General features: G+C 33.7%; 1 protein-coding gene across 1 annotated transcript in view; it reads left to right on the forward strand.

Moving 5' to 3' along the window:
• The window catches only part of GSTCD (glutathione S-transferase C-terminal domain containing), a gene marked incomplete at its 3' end in the record, with an annotated part of 114,626 nt that overhangs the window by 13,603 nt on the left and 82,398 nt on the right, over positions 1-18,625 (forward strand). The window contains exon 5 of the mRNA XM_080796845.1: positions 1,402-1,495. Within this exon, the coding sequence (XP_080652971.1) occupies positions 1,402-1,495 (94 nt within the window). The remainder of the gene's footprint in view (positions 1-1,401; positions 1,496-18,625) is intronic.

Genomic DNA, 18,625 nt, shown 5'->3' on the forward strand with positions numbered 1-18,625 from the left:
TACGGGACTTCTTTTTGAGATGATGAAAATATTCTCAAATTAATGTTCATTGCGGCACAACTGTGAATATAAAAACTTTTGAATTGTATGCTTTAAATGTAATGGTGTGTGAGTGATATATAGTATTTTTTAAAAGAGTTTATTTATTTATTTGACAGACAGAGATCACAAGCAGGCAGAGAGGCAGGCAGAGAGAGAGAGAAAGCAGGCTCCCTGCCGAGCAGAGAGCCCCATATGGGGCTCGATCCCAGGACCCTGGGATCATGACCTGAGCTGAAGGCAGAGGTTTTAACCCACTGAGCCACCCAAGTGCCACCGATATGTAGTATTTTTGAAAAGACCCTAAGGTAGGATTAAATTTGCTGAAATGAGGGAGAGCAAGTTTAGTATGGCTAGGCTAGAATAAGGGGGATTAGAATAGAAATAGTGATAGATGATGTCAAAGAGATGTGTATTTTTCTGGAAGCAAGTAAGTGCTCTAGACCTCTAAACATAAAGATATCTCTACCTCAACAAAAAACTTTATACTACTTCCTTTGGGACCAAAATTCAACTAGTTTTCATAATTTTTAAAGTAATCTCATGAACTTATTGATTCAAATTAGTGATCAATTCTTGGAGATTTTTCTTTCAGATAGGATATTTCTAAAGATAAAAAACCTGAACTATGGATATCTATCTGTGGGCTATGTACCCAAAATGTGATTGCAAGGGGTCTGGGAATCTTTATGTATGCCACACACTGTCTACAGTTACATAAATGCAGTATGTCTGCAGTTAAATAAATACACAACTTTTGACGTAAGGAAGGAGCTTGAGATTTTTTTTGTACACTGAAAAGTGGTCCTCATTTCTTAAAATGTTGGGAACCATTTGATTAGAACAGAGGAATCCATTTTTAGAGGCATTACAAGCCTCTCTAGTTATGAATGATGTTTGGGGGTGTTATGTTGAAATGGGGCTTTTCATCCTGTAAATGTAACTCCTAGGCTGTAACTATTTCATATATATAAAGACAGATCTTGATGGATATATGGAATCAGTTTTTTATTATCCCTGTGTGGAATTTTTTGATAAAATTTTTATCTTCAGGTTGACTTTTCTTTTTGACCCCCAATTTATTTTGAAGTGTAGGTATATTTATTTCCATGTAGTTTTAGGCAATAATTTAAAAATAGCATTTTTCGTTATTTTGGTATAAAAAAACAGGAAAGTAATTGTTCTATCTAAAAACACATTGTATTTCTTGTGTAACTTAATATTTTGAGGAACATCTAATGATTGTTAATATTTATTTCCTTCTTGCCACTATAGAAAAGAGAAATTTGGCCTTCTAAAACATAACAGGATTTTATTAATTCATTAATTTTAAAGAGTCTATTTCCTATTTCCTATTTGTAGGAAAAAGGCATTGAAGTGATGTTTTCCCCCCACCCTTGCCCTACTTGGACCCTTGATTGGAATAGTCTTCCTGCAGCAGTGAGCCCAAAGGAAGGTGAGTTTTTTGTTGTTGTGTGGTTTTTGTTTTTGTTTTTGTTTTTCTTCCTTTAAATTTTAATCTTAGTCCCAATTCTTCAGATCCATCTTCCAATTCTCCAATTCTCTCTTTGGCTTTATCTAATATTCTGATTGTACTATCCATTGAGTTTTTTCCCCCCTCCCCCAATTATTATTTCTCTCTCTTTTTTTAAGTTTTTATTTTAATTCCAGCTGGTTAACATATAGTGCTATATTAGTTTCAGGTATACAATTTAGTGATTCAACAATTCCATACATCACCCTGTGCTCATCACTACAAGTGTACTCCTTAATCCCCATCACCTATTTAACCCGTCCCTCACCTCTCCTCCCCTCTGGTAACCATCAGTTCTCTATAATTAAGAATATTTTCTTGATTTGTCTCTCTCTCTTTCTCTTATTTTTCCCTTTTGCGTGTTTGTTTCGTTTCTTTAATTTCCTGTGAAGTTTTCCTTACATTTTTATTATAAAAAGTTCACATATACACGTTGCTCAGATTCAACATTTCTCACATTTTCCTACATTTGTTTAATCTATTCCTTTTTATTTCTTTCAAAGTATTTTGAAGGAAATTCCAGAGAACATGCTGTACTATAGTATGTACATCTAAGAAATACAGCCATTCTAAATAATTGCCATGTCATTATCACACCTAATAAAAATTAACAAAAATCCCTTGATCCTTTAATAAGCAGTACATAATTGTTTTCCCCTGTTTAAAGTATTGTTTGAAAAAGGTATTTTTATAATTGGATTTTTAGTTAAATAATTATGTTTTTTATTGCTAGAAATTTTATTTGGGTTGTTTGTTTTAATAATGACTTTTTCCTTGCTCATGTTATAATTTCCTCTTTTCATAATTTTTTAAACATATTATTTTATATTCTGTATCTGTTATAAAATAGCTGATGTCCACAGAGATCTAATTTTGCTGTTTGTTTTTTCTGTTGACTTCATTCTTGGTGTCTTATTTAGTAATTATATATTTTGAATTCATTTAAGGGCTAATTAAATCTATGGGAATCTTGTGGGGCCTGGGTTAGGAATAAATTTCTTTAGTAAGGATTTATATTTGCTTATGCTGGGCATCTCAAGGTACTAGAATTTAAGACCTGTTAGCATTATGTTTTCAGCTTGAGATTCCTTTAACCTTTTCATTTGGAGCTGAGGTTTAAACAGACAAGTTACGTTTTATCATCTCCCTTTGCTATTGAGTATGACAGTGCATCTTTTCATGGGGAATATAGCTTTTCAAGGTTTCTACTTTCATGTAGTGATAATAGTTCCAGCACTCCACAATGATAGGGATCCAGGACTAACCTCTCTTCTTTGTCTTGCCATTAAAGCTCAGATCCCTGTTAGCAAATACCCTCCTGGCAGCTGGTGTCAGTTCAAGATTATTACATGACTTTTTAGTTCCTTTCCCCTTTGTTAAGGCCGTATGGATTTTCCTTACTCTTGGAAATCCATTTAGATAGGCAAAAGATGACTGTTGAGTTTTATATAGCATTTGAAGTGTTTTTAGGTGGAGAGCATGTTTATTACTCAATGTTCCACTTCTTTAATTGTTCGCTTATTCTTTGGTTTTATACCAAGCCAAATAAAACTTTTGATTTCCAAATGCTCTTTGAAATTCTTTGCCTGCCTTTTTGATGTTCTTCACCTCTGTGATGCTTCCTAAGTATTGTCTCTGTCTCACTCATCAATTTAGTCTGTCAATCAAGCAAATAATTTAGGATTTTTCCAGAATGGAGTAAGATTTTTATCAGATAATTAAGAACTCTGCCTCAAAGCTGTTTTATAACAATTAAATTCATTTTTTGGTCTTTGTTAAATATATGACACATAGTCACTAATGAATTTGTTAATGTATTAATTTTAAATATTTTCTGACATTTTGAAAATTTTAAATGTTTGTTTTTATTGTCCTTGCAAGACTCTGGTTATGGTAGATTTTAGACAGGTTAAAACTATAGTAAATGAAAATCAGATTTTCATTAATATTTATATTTACTAGAAATGAATACAGAGATTTGTAAGAGCCACATGTTTTGCTTTACTTATAATTAATTTACTATGAAGCCAAAATAATATTTTCAGTTATTAATTGAGTAATCAATTACATCTGCTACCAACTCAGAGATCTAACATTAAGCATTCATGACTGGTCGTTTTACTGGTTAGAACTGCATATCTAACAGAGTTCATGGAATATATTATTCATTATATCCCTTTAATTGGATCACCTAGGTTTCATAAATATTATGACAAACAAGGAGCTATAACAGCAGAGCTACATGATTTATTTACATTTCATTCTCTGTTCTTAAAAGGTTTATATATAGTCCGTGTTAAACTAAGGCAGAATTTTTGCATTGTAGATGTTGTTTTCAGTTCTGGCAATTTCAATATTGCACGGTAATAAGATAGCTATGAAATGAAATTATTATACATATAGGTGTGGAGGTCACTGTGAAAGCGTTCTCATGATTTGTGTTCTGGTAATTTTAGAAGAGAGAGAATTGTAATAAGATTTTATTAGTACTAGGTTCATTTGGATGTCACAAAGGCTGACTCCTTATGTGGAATTCATTGAGTTACATCAAGATTATGGTACATATAATACGAATCATTCTCTTTACTAACAAAAGCTATATTGATCCTCAAAATGGACGCTTATTTCTTAAGCTTGTCTAATCTCCCAACCTCTAATATTACCCCTTTCTCTCCCCACATCCTATATACTATTCCCTGAACTTTTCAGGTTCCTTATGTGACCTATATATATTATTCTATTCCTCACTTTTATTTTCCTCTAGCCTTAAATATTATTCTTTCTACTTCCCATCCTATTGAATTTATACTCATCTTTTAAGGATCAGCTCAATTACTGCTTCTTCATTAAGCCTTCTGCATGTGCCTTGGAGTCAGCCTGCCTGAGTTTCTTACCTGGACTACTATACTAACCTAACTGCTAGAAAGTCTATGGCCGATTCTCAACTTCTCTGGGCCTCAATTGCCTCATCTGTAAAATGGGGATAAAATAGTATATACCTTAATGAGATTGTTGGTACATTCAATGAATCAATGTATAAAGTACTTAGTACAATGTATCAGACAGAATTAGTCACTCCCTCTCAACATTCCTTAGTACTTTCTTATACTTCATTTTTATGATATGCTTACACTATAATTATATATATGCATGTTTTTCTTCTCTAGTGGACCATGAGCTCTTTTGAGTATAGAATTAGGTACTCAATAATTTTTTATTAAGTTAATTTGAATTGAGGGGCAACTGCTTTGGCTCAGGTCATGATCCTGGAGTCCCAGGATCGAGTCCTGCATTGGGCTCCCTGCTCAGCAGGGAGTCTGCTTCTCCCTCTGACCCTCTTCCCTCTCATGCTCTCTCTTTTCCTCTCATTCTCTCTCTCTCAAATAAATAAATAAAACCTTTAAAAAGAATTCATTCAAAATGAGACTATAGATCCTTTTAGTTAACTTCTCAGATTTCTAGTTAAACCAGGCAACTTTGAATTCTTTTGTCTCATATAGATTTAACTTACATAATCATTATTACTATTGTCATTACTACTACTACTACTACTACTACTGTTATTCTAGTTTATGGACTGTTTGGGAATAAGTTGCAAACATTATGCCTCTTTACGCTACTTTACCTCCAAGAACTAAACTGTCTGCGTTTATGGACAAAGACATTTTCTTAGTCTTTTCTCACAGCCGTAGTACAATGATCAAAACAGGCTATGTAATTCAGTACGTACTATTATCTAATCCACAGTCCAGTTGATTGTAGTTCATTTAATTGTCATGTCACTTTAGTCTCCTTTCATGTGAAATGATTTCTTTAGCCTTTGTCTTTCAAGATGGACTGTTTGGAAGATTTCAGGCCAGTTTTTGTAGAACTGTTAGGGTCCATGATCAAAGGAGCAAGACTGATACAAAGCGAAGGTCAAGCAAAGCTTTATTTCGTGCCAAGCATCAAGAATCAAATTGACTGGTCGGGGCTGCCTCTTACAGAGAGAGCGACCCCTCCCAGCCTCACAGACTAACTTATATATAGCAAAGGCCTTGTGGTTGAGTCTGGCCACGCACAGGTGGCCAATGAGATTGTAACACACAGAGAAAGTTGTGTAGTCATGCTAGGTCACACACGGGTGGCCAGTCGAATTATAATTCACCCTATAGTAGCTATTTGAACTAGTCTATCACCTTGGTCAGAATTGGCGCCCAAAAGGCGGGGCCCACGTTCTTTAGGGAGACAGAAATTGGATGTCTCCACCTGGCCTGACTCATCCTTGCATTTGGGCTCTGCTATCTCCACCTGATCTGATCCGTCCTTGTATTTGGGCTCTGTTATCAGGGACTGGTTGACCATATTTTACTGGTTTCCTGGACTTGCTTCTAAGTAAGTTCCTCTGGGGGTGGGGGAGCAGGGTCAGTTTAAGTTTTACTGCATAAACAACAAAATTACTGTTTAACCGAGATGGAATCGCTCTGGCTAAATAGGCCCTTACAAGAACATTTCTCAGTTTCTATTTGTCTAGTTTCCTCATGCTTAGATTCAAGTTATGCATTTGGCAGAAACACGACCGAGATGAAGTTGTTGCCTTCTCAGTGAGTCAAAAGAGATGGCACCTTACACCAGTTTGGGCCCAGTGATGTTAACTTTAATCATTTGGTTAAGGCAGTATCTGCCAAGTGTTTCTACTGTAATGTTAGTGTTTTGCTCTATTGAATTAATAAGTATTTTGTGGGGAGATATTTGAGACTACATAATGTCTTGTTTTCAAAATGTCACTAACTAGTTTACATTCATTTGATACTTCTTGCCTGTGTTAGTTATAGAATGGGGATTTTTCAGCTCTATCATTCTTCTATATGTATTAGTTGCCACACTACTGTAAGAACATTTTTCCCATCTATCATCTATGTATCTATTATCAGTATTGATTCAGGAATTATTTTATTAAGTAAGTTATAATCCATCACTGTTGTTATTTATGTCAGTACTCAGGTTATCCCAGGTTGTGAGTCTCTTCAAGCTGGCTCTTGATCCTTTGGAACTGGTCTTATCTTTCTATGACCATTTCCTTAAAAATTAGAGAAACAAAATACCACAGGTTAATTTTGTCATTTCCCTGCCCCAGTCCTAGAGTCAGCTGTGTCTCCAAGGAGCTCTGGTTCCCTTTAGTAGAGAACAACATTTAGAAACTAAAATTTGGGCATGAGGTTTGCTAATTGCTAATGGAGTGTTATTGCTTCTAGGTCCTCTCAGCAGTGAGATGCACGTATAGATAGATCTATGAGGAAATGGATGTACATACACACACACACGTACATAATCAATCACTGCCTACTGTTCTGTTTGTATATCTGTGTTATCTATCTGTATTTAAAAATGGTGAGATGGGTGCCTGGGTGTTCAGTCAGTTAAGCATTTTTCTTCATCTCAGATCATGATCCCAGGGTCCTGGGATCAAGCCCTGCATTGGACTGTCTGCTCAGGAGGGTCTGCTTCTCCCTCTCCCTCTGTGCTCTCTCTCTCAAGTAAATAAATACAATCTTTAAAAAATAAATAAATAAAAATCAATGTTCTTTTAAAAAATTGTTGAGATTATACTGATATCTCTAATTCCAATCCAAATCTGTAAAATTCTTCTTAGTTTTTCCAAATTCAATGTCTATATCAACCTTTCTCAACAGTAAAAATGATAGCTCCCAATATCATCTATTTATTTGCTCATTTGGTCTGTCCAACCATAACTAAACAGTTATTTGAGAATTGTTATATCCATATCTCTGTGAAGAATATACTTACTAAGTTGAATTCCAGATTGTTTATTTTCATTTTTGAATGTATATAGTCAAAGTTCTTATACAGATAGTTGTGATTAAATAGTTCTATAGAAGATGAATTATACAAAAGTAAAGAATGAAAGGTTTAAGCTAGTATTAATCATATGCCCTGATAGAAAATCTTCAACCAACAATCTAGTCTCCTACTGCATTATATATATTATATAATATACATGATACACACACACACACACACACACACACATAATAACAAAAATGAGGAAAGAAAGGTTTAGGTTAGTATTAATCATGTGCCCTGATAGAAATCTTCAAACAGCAGTCTCCTACTGTATTTATATATATATATATATATATATATATATATATATATATATATAATATACTATTTTATATATTGTATTTATATATATTATACTATTAATTATTACTTTTGACCTCAAATAACTGTGTGGTTTTCTACTTTAATGAACTAGGATAGATACTTGTGAGTCTGACAAGTCCTTTTGTTAAGTCCAGGGACACTTCTGTTCTTGCCTTCTGAATTTTTGCCCTCTGAGCATGAAAGAAAGAATGATACAAGATTTAGAATAGGCTGCCGTAAGCCACTCCATGTAATATTTCCCTGTAGCCATCTTTATTCTCTGGTAGTTTTTAGGTGAGGTTCGTATATTAGGAATTGCTCATAGCCTAGAGTAACCATATCAATCATAAGAGGGGAGGAGCCTCAGAAGTATGACCTTATAAAGATAAGGCAACAAGAAGATAGTTGTTTCGGTTACAGTCTGTTTCATTCTTATATTCAAAATTACACTGTCTTAGAAATATGGACCAATTAGATATACCCAAGACCTTGGTTTTGCTGTTAAGCTGCATGAGAGCATCATCCCCCTAGGGAGACTAATGTGGAGGTAGTGCATAAAAACCCTCAACATTACCACTCATTCACCTTCCCATCCCCCACCACTCAGTTTAGAGTATATACTTAGTTTGAGATAAAAGAAAAAAACTAATGGCAGAGTTTTACTAGAAGGATATCGTAAGTTCTCATCTTTCTAGAGGGCTTTAAACCCAGTAGATTTTATTTGCTTGGGATAGACATTTATGAATTATAAACTGGTATATTCTAGCTCCTTTTATGTAAATCATTGATTAAATTTATGGTTCTAAGAGAATATATAATTTTTCAATCCTAGTGGATCTGTCTTATTACCAAGATAGTTCTATTAACATTCATATATATAATATATATTATGAGTATATTTAAATATTTTATATATTTATATATTTTATATTATATACATATTGATTTTGTAATTATATTTATATATAGCATATAAACCTACTATATTAGCATACATGTACTATATTATATATAGCATATATAGTGTATAGTATATATAGTATTATATAGTAATATATTTACATGTTTAATATTTTATATATTTATATACTTATATATGTAATATATCCATAATAATACACAACATAATTTAATAATACATACTAAAACTGATGATAATATTTTATAATATATAATGTAAATATAAGTGTATATATATAAATATAGAGGACTATGATTTTAAATTTTATGATGCTATCCAACTTTATATAAATATTCAGTTTTTCCCCCACTTAGTTTCTGTAAAATATTTGGGGTTGAAAATGAATGAATTGATCCTTGACATTAAGAAAAAAATATAAAATGAGATGGTGATATGTGATATAACTAGTAAAAATTGGCCTCAGTGCAGTCTGTGCCACCCGCCTTTTGTTGTATGCTTCTATAGGCCAACAGGATCACCTTTCCTATATTCTTCCAGTGGAAGTGATTTGGGTAAGCGAGGGAAGTCAGGGTCTTTGGAGAGGGTTGGAGCCAAGGTAGAGAAAGGAAGAACTAAACAGCCTTTGCCCCATCAGTGATTCTTAACAACGTTCTTAAGAACCCCAGGGGACATGGTAAATAGCATTATTTATTGCTGTTTTTGCCAGATGGCCAGGGAAGCACAAAGTTTATCATAACGAAGAATTGTCTCACACACGGCATAAGTAATGCCCTCCTTCCTTCAGGGAATTTAGACATAAAAGCTTGTTTTGGGGCCTCTGGGCAAGGTATATAAAGAAACTTCGTTGTCCTTAAGTCATTGCTTTTCAAACTAGGACATCCATCAACATCATTTGGAAAGCTTATTAAAACAGTTTCCTGGGCCCTAACCCACAGTTTCTCATTCAGATCTCAGATGGGGCTCTAGAATTTGCCTTTCTAAGACGCATCCTACTACTAATGCTGCTTCTGTTGCTTTGGGGATCACACTGTGAAGTAATTACCATAGGGAACTGATTTAGTACATGCATTGGCTGCTTTGATTTCAGTGTTTGCCACCAAAATAAGATGAATGACAAGGTTAAGCTTTCTAAAATTTTTCTTCACAAATTAAAAAATTATGTTACTGCTTTTTGCATGTATTATGTCAAATACAGGAGCTTGTGCAGCCTCTGAACCATTTGGTAACTATGAAACCTTCTACTTTAAGTCAAGTATACTAAATCATAGTAGCAAATCTAAGTGAAAGTAGAAGTATCTTATAAGGTACACAAAAATAACTGTCTTAAGAAATTTTTTTCTGAAATATTAATCTTAGAGATTCCTGTTTTCCACTTCACCACACTAGATAAAACATAATTGGCATATTTTTTTCTGACGTAAAAAAAAAAATTACTCTCCAGGGAGACAATATAAGAATATATTTCTTCGAACATTTTTTGTTTATATTGAACAGTTTTAGATTATAAGTCTATCACATTTTGAACTTTTTGGCATTTAAGGTACTAAAAGCACACCAAGAGAATGAGATCAAAGGTTTGAGTTTTTTTCCTCTTCTGGGAAAAAAAATTTCCCAACATAAATGTTTTCATTTTCCTAAGTTATACTTAGCTGTGAAATCCAAAACCTGACCATATTTGACTCAGAACCATACAAATTTATAACTATTTTCTCTTCTTTCAAAGGTAAGGTTCTCAACACATTTTGGTACTTTACCAAAAGTAATAATGGTTTTTATTTAAACTGCAATTTAATCTGAAACTAAAAACCTCTAAAAGATAGTATATATAAATATAAACAGAATTTATATTAAGTAGTTCAAAATATAACAAGATTGCAAAGAACAAGTTTGTAATTTGCTTAGTAGCACTTTTTTGAATGAGTACCAAACACTAATATACTGGTGTAGAGATTGAGATAGAGATAAATATCACATATGTATTATAAGTTACATTGTATGAATATGAATGGTATAGAGCAAACCATGTGTTGAATTCATCTCCTTTTCTTTTTTTTTTTTTAGAAGATTTATTTATTATTGGGGGGGGGGAGGGAGAGGGAGAGACTGAGCCAGACTCCTCACTGAGAATAGAGCTCCATGCAGTGCTTGATCACACGACCCTGAGATCATGACCTCAGTGGAAACCAAGTTTGATGCTTAACCAACTGAGCCATCCAGTTGCCCCCATTATAGAAGTTAGCTAGAGTAGGAGCAGAAGTAATTAGAGTGGGAGAGGTGGATAAAATAGGAGGCAAATTCTTCCAATTATTAATAGCATTAAACATTTCTTATATAAAAATGTTAATCTTTTATGGAATAGTAAATAAACTTGGTAATCATGAGAGGTAGTACTGATGGTAGAAATATTTTTGTATAGGTTTTAATGAGTAAACATGAATTTTTTAAATGAAAAAAAGGAACTGTACTATGTCATTATGGAGAGGAAGACAACATGAAATAGAGAACTAGGGGCATCCAACTCTTGATCTCAGTTCAGGTCTTGATCTCAGGGTCATGAGTTCAAGCTCCATAGTGGGCTCCATGCTGGCCATGGAGCCTACTTTAAAAAAAAGGTAATAGAAAATTAGTAGAAAGTTATCTTTATTTTTCAATGTTACTTTCTTCATGTGAGATTTCAAATGGCTTAAAGTTTCTTCATAGAAATGTTAAAAGTTAAAAAAAAACACATATAATACACAATTTTAATTATATAGTAATAATACATTGAGTTTTATTTATTTAAGCCTTTTATATTTGAACCTTTAAAAAAAATTAAACCTTTTAAAGTTTCACATGAAATAGCACTTAAAATAACTTAATCAAATTCTCCTCAAATTTATCTACAGATTTAACATAATTTTTATTGAAATCCCAACAAGATTCCTTTGTAGATGTAGACAAACTTATTCTAAATTTTATATGGAAAAGAGAATTTGAAAAATAGTAGAGAATACCACTCTACTTGATGTTAAGGCTTTCTGTATGGCTATAGTAATTAGAGATATATACATATAGATTAATAGAAAAAAATGGAGAACCTACAAAAAGACATAAAAGCAACTCAAAGGAGGGAGGATAGTCTTTAAATAAATGTTGCTAGATCAGTTGGACATCCATAGGCAAAGAAAAAGAATATTTAAATTGCACAACTCATACAAAGTCAACTCAAAATGGATCATGGATTCAAATATAAAATTTTAAACTATAAAACTTTAGAGGAAAATGTAAGAGACTTTTTTTAGAGCTTTGGGACCGGGGATGGAGAAAGAGCTCTTACACATGACACCAAAAGCATGATCCATAAAAAATTTTCCAATAAATCGGACTTCATTAAAATTAAAAATATTTGCTCTGCCAGACTGTTAAAAGCATAATAAAACAAGCTGAAGACTAGAAGAAAAATATTTGCAAACTACAAATATAAACAAATATGAGGGGCGCCTGGGTGGCTCAGTCGGTTCTGTGTCTGCCTTCAGCTTGGGTCATGATCCTGGGGTCCTGGGATCAGGCCCCGCGTTGGGCTCTCTGCTCAGTGGGAGCCTGCTTCTCCCTCTCCCTGCTGCTCCCCCTGCTTGTGTTCTCTCTCTCTCTGTCAAATAAATAAATAAAATCTTTAAAAAAACAAAAAACAAATCTGACACAGAACTTGGATCTGGAATACATAAAGAACTCTCGAAACTTGACAATAAAAAACAAAAAATTCTTTTTTTAGAAAATTAGAAAATAGGCAAAAGAGATGAACAGACATTTTACTAAGAGAATGTGCAGTTGGCACGTAACGCACTTGAGATATCATTATACACCTATCAGAATGGCTAAAATAAAAATAACAGCACCATATGTTGAGGAGGGAGTAGAGAAACAATCACTCAGGCATTGCTGGGAAGAATGTAAAATGGTACAACCCCTCTGGAAAATAGTTTGGCACTTTCTTACAAAACTGCACATACATTTACCACAAAACTCAGCAATTACACTGTTGGGCATTTATCCCAAAGAAATGAAAACTTGTATTCATACAAAAACCTATGAATATGAAAAACCTATGAATATTCATAGCAACTTTATTCTGAATAGCCCCAAACTGGAAACAGCCCAAGTGTTCTTCAGTGGGTCGATGATTAAACAAATTCCAGTGAGTCCATGCGATAGAATATTACTCAGCAAGAGAAGGGGAGGCACTATTGATACCTGTAACAACCTGGATGAATCTCAAGGACATTATGACTAATGAAAAAGCTGGTCTCCAAGGTTCTTATTTAACGTTCCCAACATAATAAACTTGCCGAGATGAAGAACAGATCAGTGGTTGGTAGGGAACAGGGATTGGCATGGCACAGTGCTGCTACCTCTAAAGGGAGTTCCCTTATGATAAGTTGGTTATATCAATGTATACATTGAATCAAATTTCATCAGACTGTACACACACAAATGAATGCAAGTGAAAACTGAGCAAGGTCTGTAGTTAACAGTATTGTAATAGCAATAATTTTCTACTTTTGATATACTACAGTTATATAAGATGTCACCTTTGGGGAAGCTGAGTGAAGTGGTCACAGGGCTCTGCACTATTTTGCAACTTCCTGTGAGTCTATAATTTTAAAATAAAAAGTTAAAAATATAACAAGTAAAAATATTGGAAAAGGTCAAGAAGTAAAGAATAGTGAAATATTTCTCATTTCATCTTTTTTCAAAAATATCAGAAAACCTCTGGAGATCATTTATAAATCAAATGATAGTTTGATAAAAGGCTCAAACTACAAAGACATCAGGTTGTATTTCCTTTATAATGAATAGCAATGCAATGCTAATATACACAGCTAAATGTTAACTTTTACTTTGACAGTCCATTTCACAGGTTGTTATTCTCAAGCTCCCAGGAAAATGGAGAAAGCCAAAATGACATAGCATAATATGAGTTTCTTTATATCAATATTGCTTCAGAACAGTGATGAGTACGGTCTAGGAATAGCTCACATATTAATCCTGGCTGAGTTTGCACTAGGACTCCTGCCCTGGAAGCAGAAACTTCATGGTTCCTTGAGGATGTCTTCTTCTCACACATGTTATAGTGATATGGATGTCACCTTCATGAGAAGTAGAGAAAGTTCTTTTACTGAAAGCTTAGTAGTGTCCACTCTCAATTACACATTTGCATTTCAAAGTACTAAAAAATGGGACTGCGTAGTTTGTTTTGACTGTCAAAATGGTTGAGTGAGTAAGTTTATTTTGACTTTAGATCAGTTCAGTCACGTGTGGAAATGACACAGTTGTATAACATTGTACTACCAACTAAATCGTCTGGAACCACTTTGTATAAACAAGGCCTGAAAAAGAGTAGCAGGATTAAATTCAAGTTTTATGACTTTTATATCCTCAACAAAAATAAGTACAGGGCCAGTACCTACCATAGAGGTAGCGATCCTTTAGCTAGGGTAACAGTGATAAAAATATGTTCATAGCCTTGGTACCTTCAATCCACATAGTATCCAACTCACTGGGTTGGGTGTTTTTGGTTTTGTTTTTTTGTATTTCTTTTTGTTTTAATCTCTTTTTTTCTTTTTATGTTTTTAAGCCATGAAACCAGATTGTCTTCTTAGGAAAATATAATGCCTCCCCCCCACCTCCAGTGTACTTAACTGTGACGTGATTAAAGAAAACAAAGTTAAAAAGTATTTTTTTTTCTCTTGGAATTAGATTTGCTGTAATTCTTCCCAGTATTATGTTATGCTTTGTTCTATTCTCTAGAGTTAGGCTCCAAGAACCCTATTTATAGATCATGTTTTTAAGTGCTTTGCAAGCAAACCCCATGATGACTGATTACCAAGAAAGGTTTTAATGGTCAGTTTATCCAGGGTCAACTACATAGAATCTTTTAAGAGTGTTGCTTTTTAAAATAAAATAAAATAAAAGTATTTGACGTGAAGTATCTGTGTAATGAAATAAATTTATCTGAATTTAACTTGATTAGGTCGTATATAGAATATAAAAGTCACTTCAAAACTTTTTTGTCTGTATACAAATGAACAAATTGAGAATTTATTGAACAATCAAGATTTGTGTCCATTCCTGACTCCACTAAGTTATTTATAATAGCACTAGGCAAGTTCGAAAGTTATCGTGGCTTGTTTTAGGAATATTAAAAATTCACTAATCAGAAACCTCAAATTATCTATTTGAGTGAATAGTTATGAATTAGTATGTTTCAAATATTGAATTACTTCAAAAGGTTGAAATAGGATTTATGTGAAAAATGAAATACTTATTTCTGGAAACCAGTACCCAGCAAGGGTTCTAAATCTCTTTAGTTTATGGTTGAAATGTAGTTAGAGAAGAACCCCCATAATTCAGGAAGAGCTTTCTGGTTAATAGATCTGGAACACTGTCCTAGCCCTGCTGTGTTTCCAACAGCAACTGACTTTTCTTAGGCTGAAGATATGTACCCTCTTCAAGAGAAGACTTTTCCTAAGAATTCCCTTCAGCTTTTTAGAGTTTTTCCAATGATCACTGATAATGGATACTGTAATGACAGGCTTTGGTATTTTAGAACAAGGCAGATTTGGATGCAGTTTTGCAGAAAATTTGCATTAGTTATTAATGAGTGTATTTTCAATAAGTACCCATCTTAAGTGGGGCAAAACTATATTGTTGGTATCATCCAGAAGCAATGAGGAATAGGGAAGAATCTTTGCCGTAAAACAAATATGACAAATATTTTGTTTCACTGTTTTACATCATTTCTAATGAAAACAAATGAATAAGTAACACAAAATACTTGCAGAGTTATTTGTAGTCATATGTAAACTATATATTACTACTCTGAAAGCACTGACAACTTCTGTTTATAATTAATGCAAAATTAGCTCTGTATTAATACTATTATGTACGTTTGCAGAAAGGTATTTCCACATAAAACTTCGCTCCTCGATTGCCTTTTCAGTCTTCATTTGAATATTTCACACTAAATAAGTTAGTTTTTAAGCTTAAAAATTCTTAATATTGCTTCTTTCAAGAATTATGTTTTAAAAAGTGTTTAAAATCTTATATAAGAGAGGGAAAACTAATGATGTGGGTCCTTATTTTTCTGCTGATAGAAATTAATTAGTATTCTTCCTTTCAGCTTTAATTGGCATTCTCTGTGCTAGCCCCAGACATTTATGATTAAAATCAGCTCAACAACATAATGAACTATTTTTTTCTGCACTTTGAACCAACTCCTCTCAGCATTCAAACTCATTCATTATTTTTATTTAATTAGGCCTAACTCAAATTGGAGAGATACCTGAAGCAAGGCGATTTCCCTAATAGCTATGCAATCACAATAGCTCACATGCTTTGCAATAATTTAATTATTCAAGATTGAATCATCAGAAGAGTTAAAAAAAAATTATCCTTAACTAAAGGACAAAAGTGTGGTTGTAAATAGAAAACTACCATTATTTAAATGGCATCAGTATGTAGTATTAGTAATCAATAGTGTAATGTTCCTAGATGTGAATTTTATATACTTATTTGTGAAAAATTATTAAATTAGATTTTATATGGGAATCCAGTGACTGACTATGTTAGAAATTTGGCTGTATTCTATACATGTAAGTGCAAACTTTTATGCTTCCTAAAGCAAAAAATATGTAGGAATTTTTATATATGATTACATATCACTATTTTATAAAACTAGGGTAAAGTCACTTCCCAGGACAACCCCTCTTTTTTTTTTTTTTTTTTAAAGATTTGTTTATTTATTTGAGACAGAGAGAGCAGAGGGAAAGAGAAATTCAAGCAGACTCCTCACTGAGTGCGGAGCCTGACAGGGCTGGATCTCAGGACCTTGAGATCACGACCTGCTCTGAAACCAAGAGTCAGATGCTTAACGGACTGCGCCATGCAGGCGCCCCTGGACCGCTCCTTATCTTAAAAACAAATTATTTTATATGATGGTTTTATTCTGACTTGTCCACGGCAGTGAGAAAACTATTTTTGTGGCAATATGCGCATTTAGCAAACTAGACATGAGAAACTATTTGTGGGGTTTTTTGAAGGGGAAAGATTAGATAGAGCCAAGTTGTCTTCTTCTTTTTTTAAACAATGTTATTGACTAAATACTTCCATCCCCTTGGGGACATATTCACACTTAATTTCTTTCAGCAAAACAGGGAAAGAAAAGAAAACCAAGCTGCCAAAGGCGGTATTAAAGAAAATGACTTAGAAAATTGTTTTCTAGAAATTGCTTTCATCTAATCTAGATGGTTTACTGTAAAATTGGGTAATTGTTGGATTAATCGGACTATGATCTAAACAGAAAGATGTTTTAAATTATTTTCTTTGTTTACAAAATAAGTGCTTTTGATAAGTTTAAAGTGACTTTAAAACTCATTAAAAGTAATGTTCAAATTTACACAGCTACTTTTCATTAGTTATTAGATTCTGGTTAACACCCTTGATCAAGGTTTTTTGTTTTTTTTTGTTTTTTTTTTGCCTGTTTTCTTTTTTCTTTTTTTAAGAGAGAATGAATGGGGGAGGAGCAGAAGGAGACAGAATTATAAGGCTGGGCTTGGAGCCTGACATGAGCTTGATCTCATGACCCTGAGGTGGTGACCTGAGCCGAAATCAAGAGTCAGATGCTAAACCAACTGAGCCACCCGGGTGCCCACCTTGATCACATTTTTTAAAAAGGTGTTGTATAAGTCAGATTCCCAATAGGCAAAGATGGCACATTCAAATTGGGATCATTTAGGGAGAATTTATATGTAGAGAGATTAATTACTGTGTTATAGGTAGGGTATCCTGGACCATAAAGAGAAAGGGCAGAAACTCTGGGTTAGAAGCTACAGAGCTGTTTCCACCTCTAAGCCTGGAGAGGAAGCAGAGGAGAAAAGTTCCCATACAGCAAGCTGCTTAGAGAGGGGCAATAACCTTCAGGCAAGAGACAGAGGCAGGTGAGAGCCCGAGGGAAAATAGCCTGCTCTTTTTCTCCTTTATCATTACCATCTATCTGATCTGGATGGCTTCCACTGACCAAACCCATCCAGATGTCAAGAGGGCAAGGAAGTCTGTTGACGTAGCCCACTCAGGTCAACCTCCAGGGCAAAGAGCTTGTTGAATTGGGAGGAGCAAACCTAAGGTATCTGGCAGAGTGATTATGAAAATTCATTCGCTAGAGAGACACTAGAGATCATCTAGAATGAAAACATTTGAGCTTCAAGGAGGGATTAAGCAACATACATTGTGTGACACACAATCACAATCATGACATATTGTCCGTCAGCTAAGTCCACAACTCCAGCCCTACATCCACTTTGCTTTGTGATTATGCTGCATTCACCTCTTACAGAATGTGTGAAGTTGTGCATTTGTATTGTTATCATAGCAAAATTAATAAGATTTGAAATTTATTAACATGGGGGGGTATGCCCATACTAGAAGAAGTGTTCTATTTCATCCCACAAAACTTATTTTAGTCCATATTGTAATTTCCTGAAAATTACTTTTTTTTTCTGAAAATTACTTTCAAGGGCCAAACATGTTATAGAAAATTTTTGTTTAATGTGATTTGTCTTAAATCCTACAGTTGTGAGGGTAGGGTAAAAAGAGGAATTATAATAACTCTCTGATATTGGAGTCTTTGCTTAAGAGGCTTAAAATTGGAACTCATTTGATTAAAATTAGAAGGAATAAATCTCTTAAAATATTAAGAATTTTCATTCCCAAGATGAATTTTCTCTTCATTGTTGGAATATGGTTACTTTTAATATTTTTAGCTGTTTTCTTACCTTATTCTTTTCACTAGTCTTTTAACACCATCTGGTCCTATTATACCAAGTAATTTCCCACTTGTTGAATGCACTTGTGTTATACCAGGTGTAAGGGTTGGAGATTATGGAGCATCTCTTCAAGCTCTGCCCACATTCTGGAAATGCTTGATCACAATGCTCATTCTGAAATTA

This window comes from Martes martes (genome assembly GCF_963455335.1).
Source record: "Martes martes genome assembly, chromosome: 2".
Classification (NCBI taxonomy): domain Eukaryota; kingdom Metazoa; phylum Chordata; class Mammalia; order Carnivora; family Mustelidae; genus Martes; species Martes martes.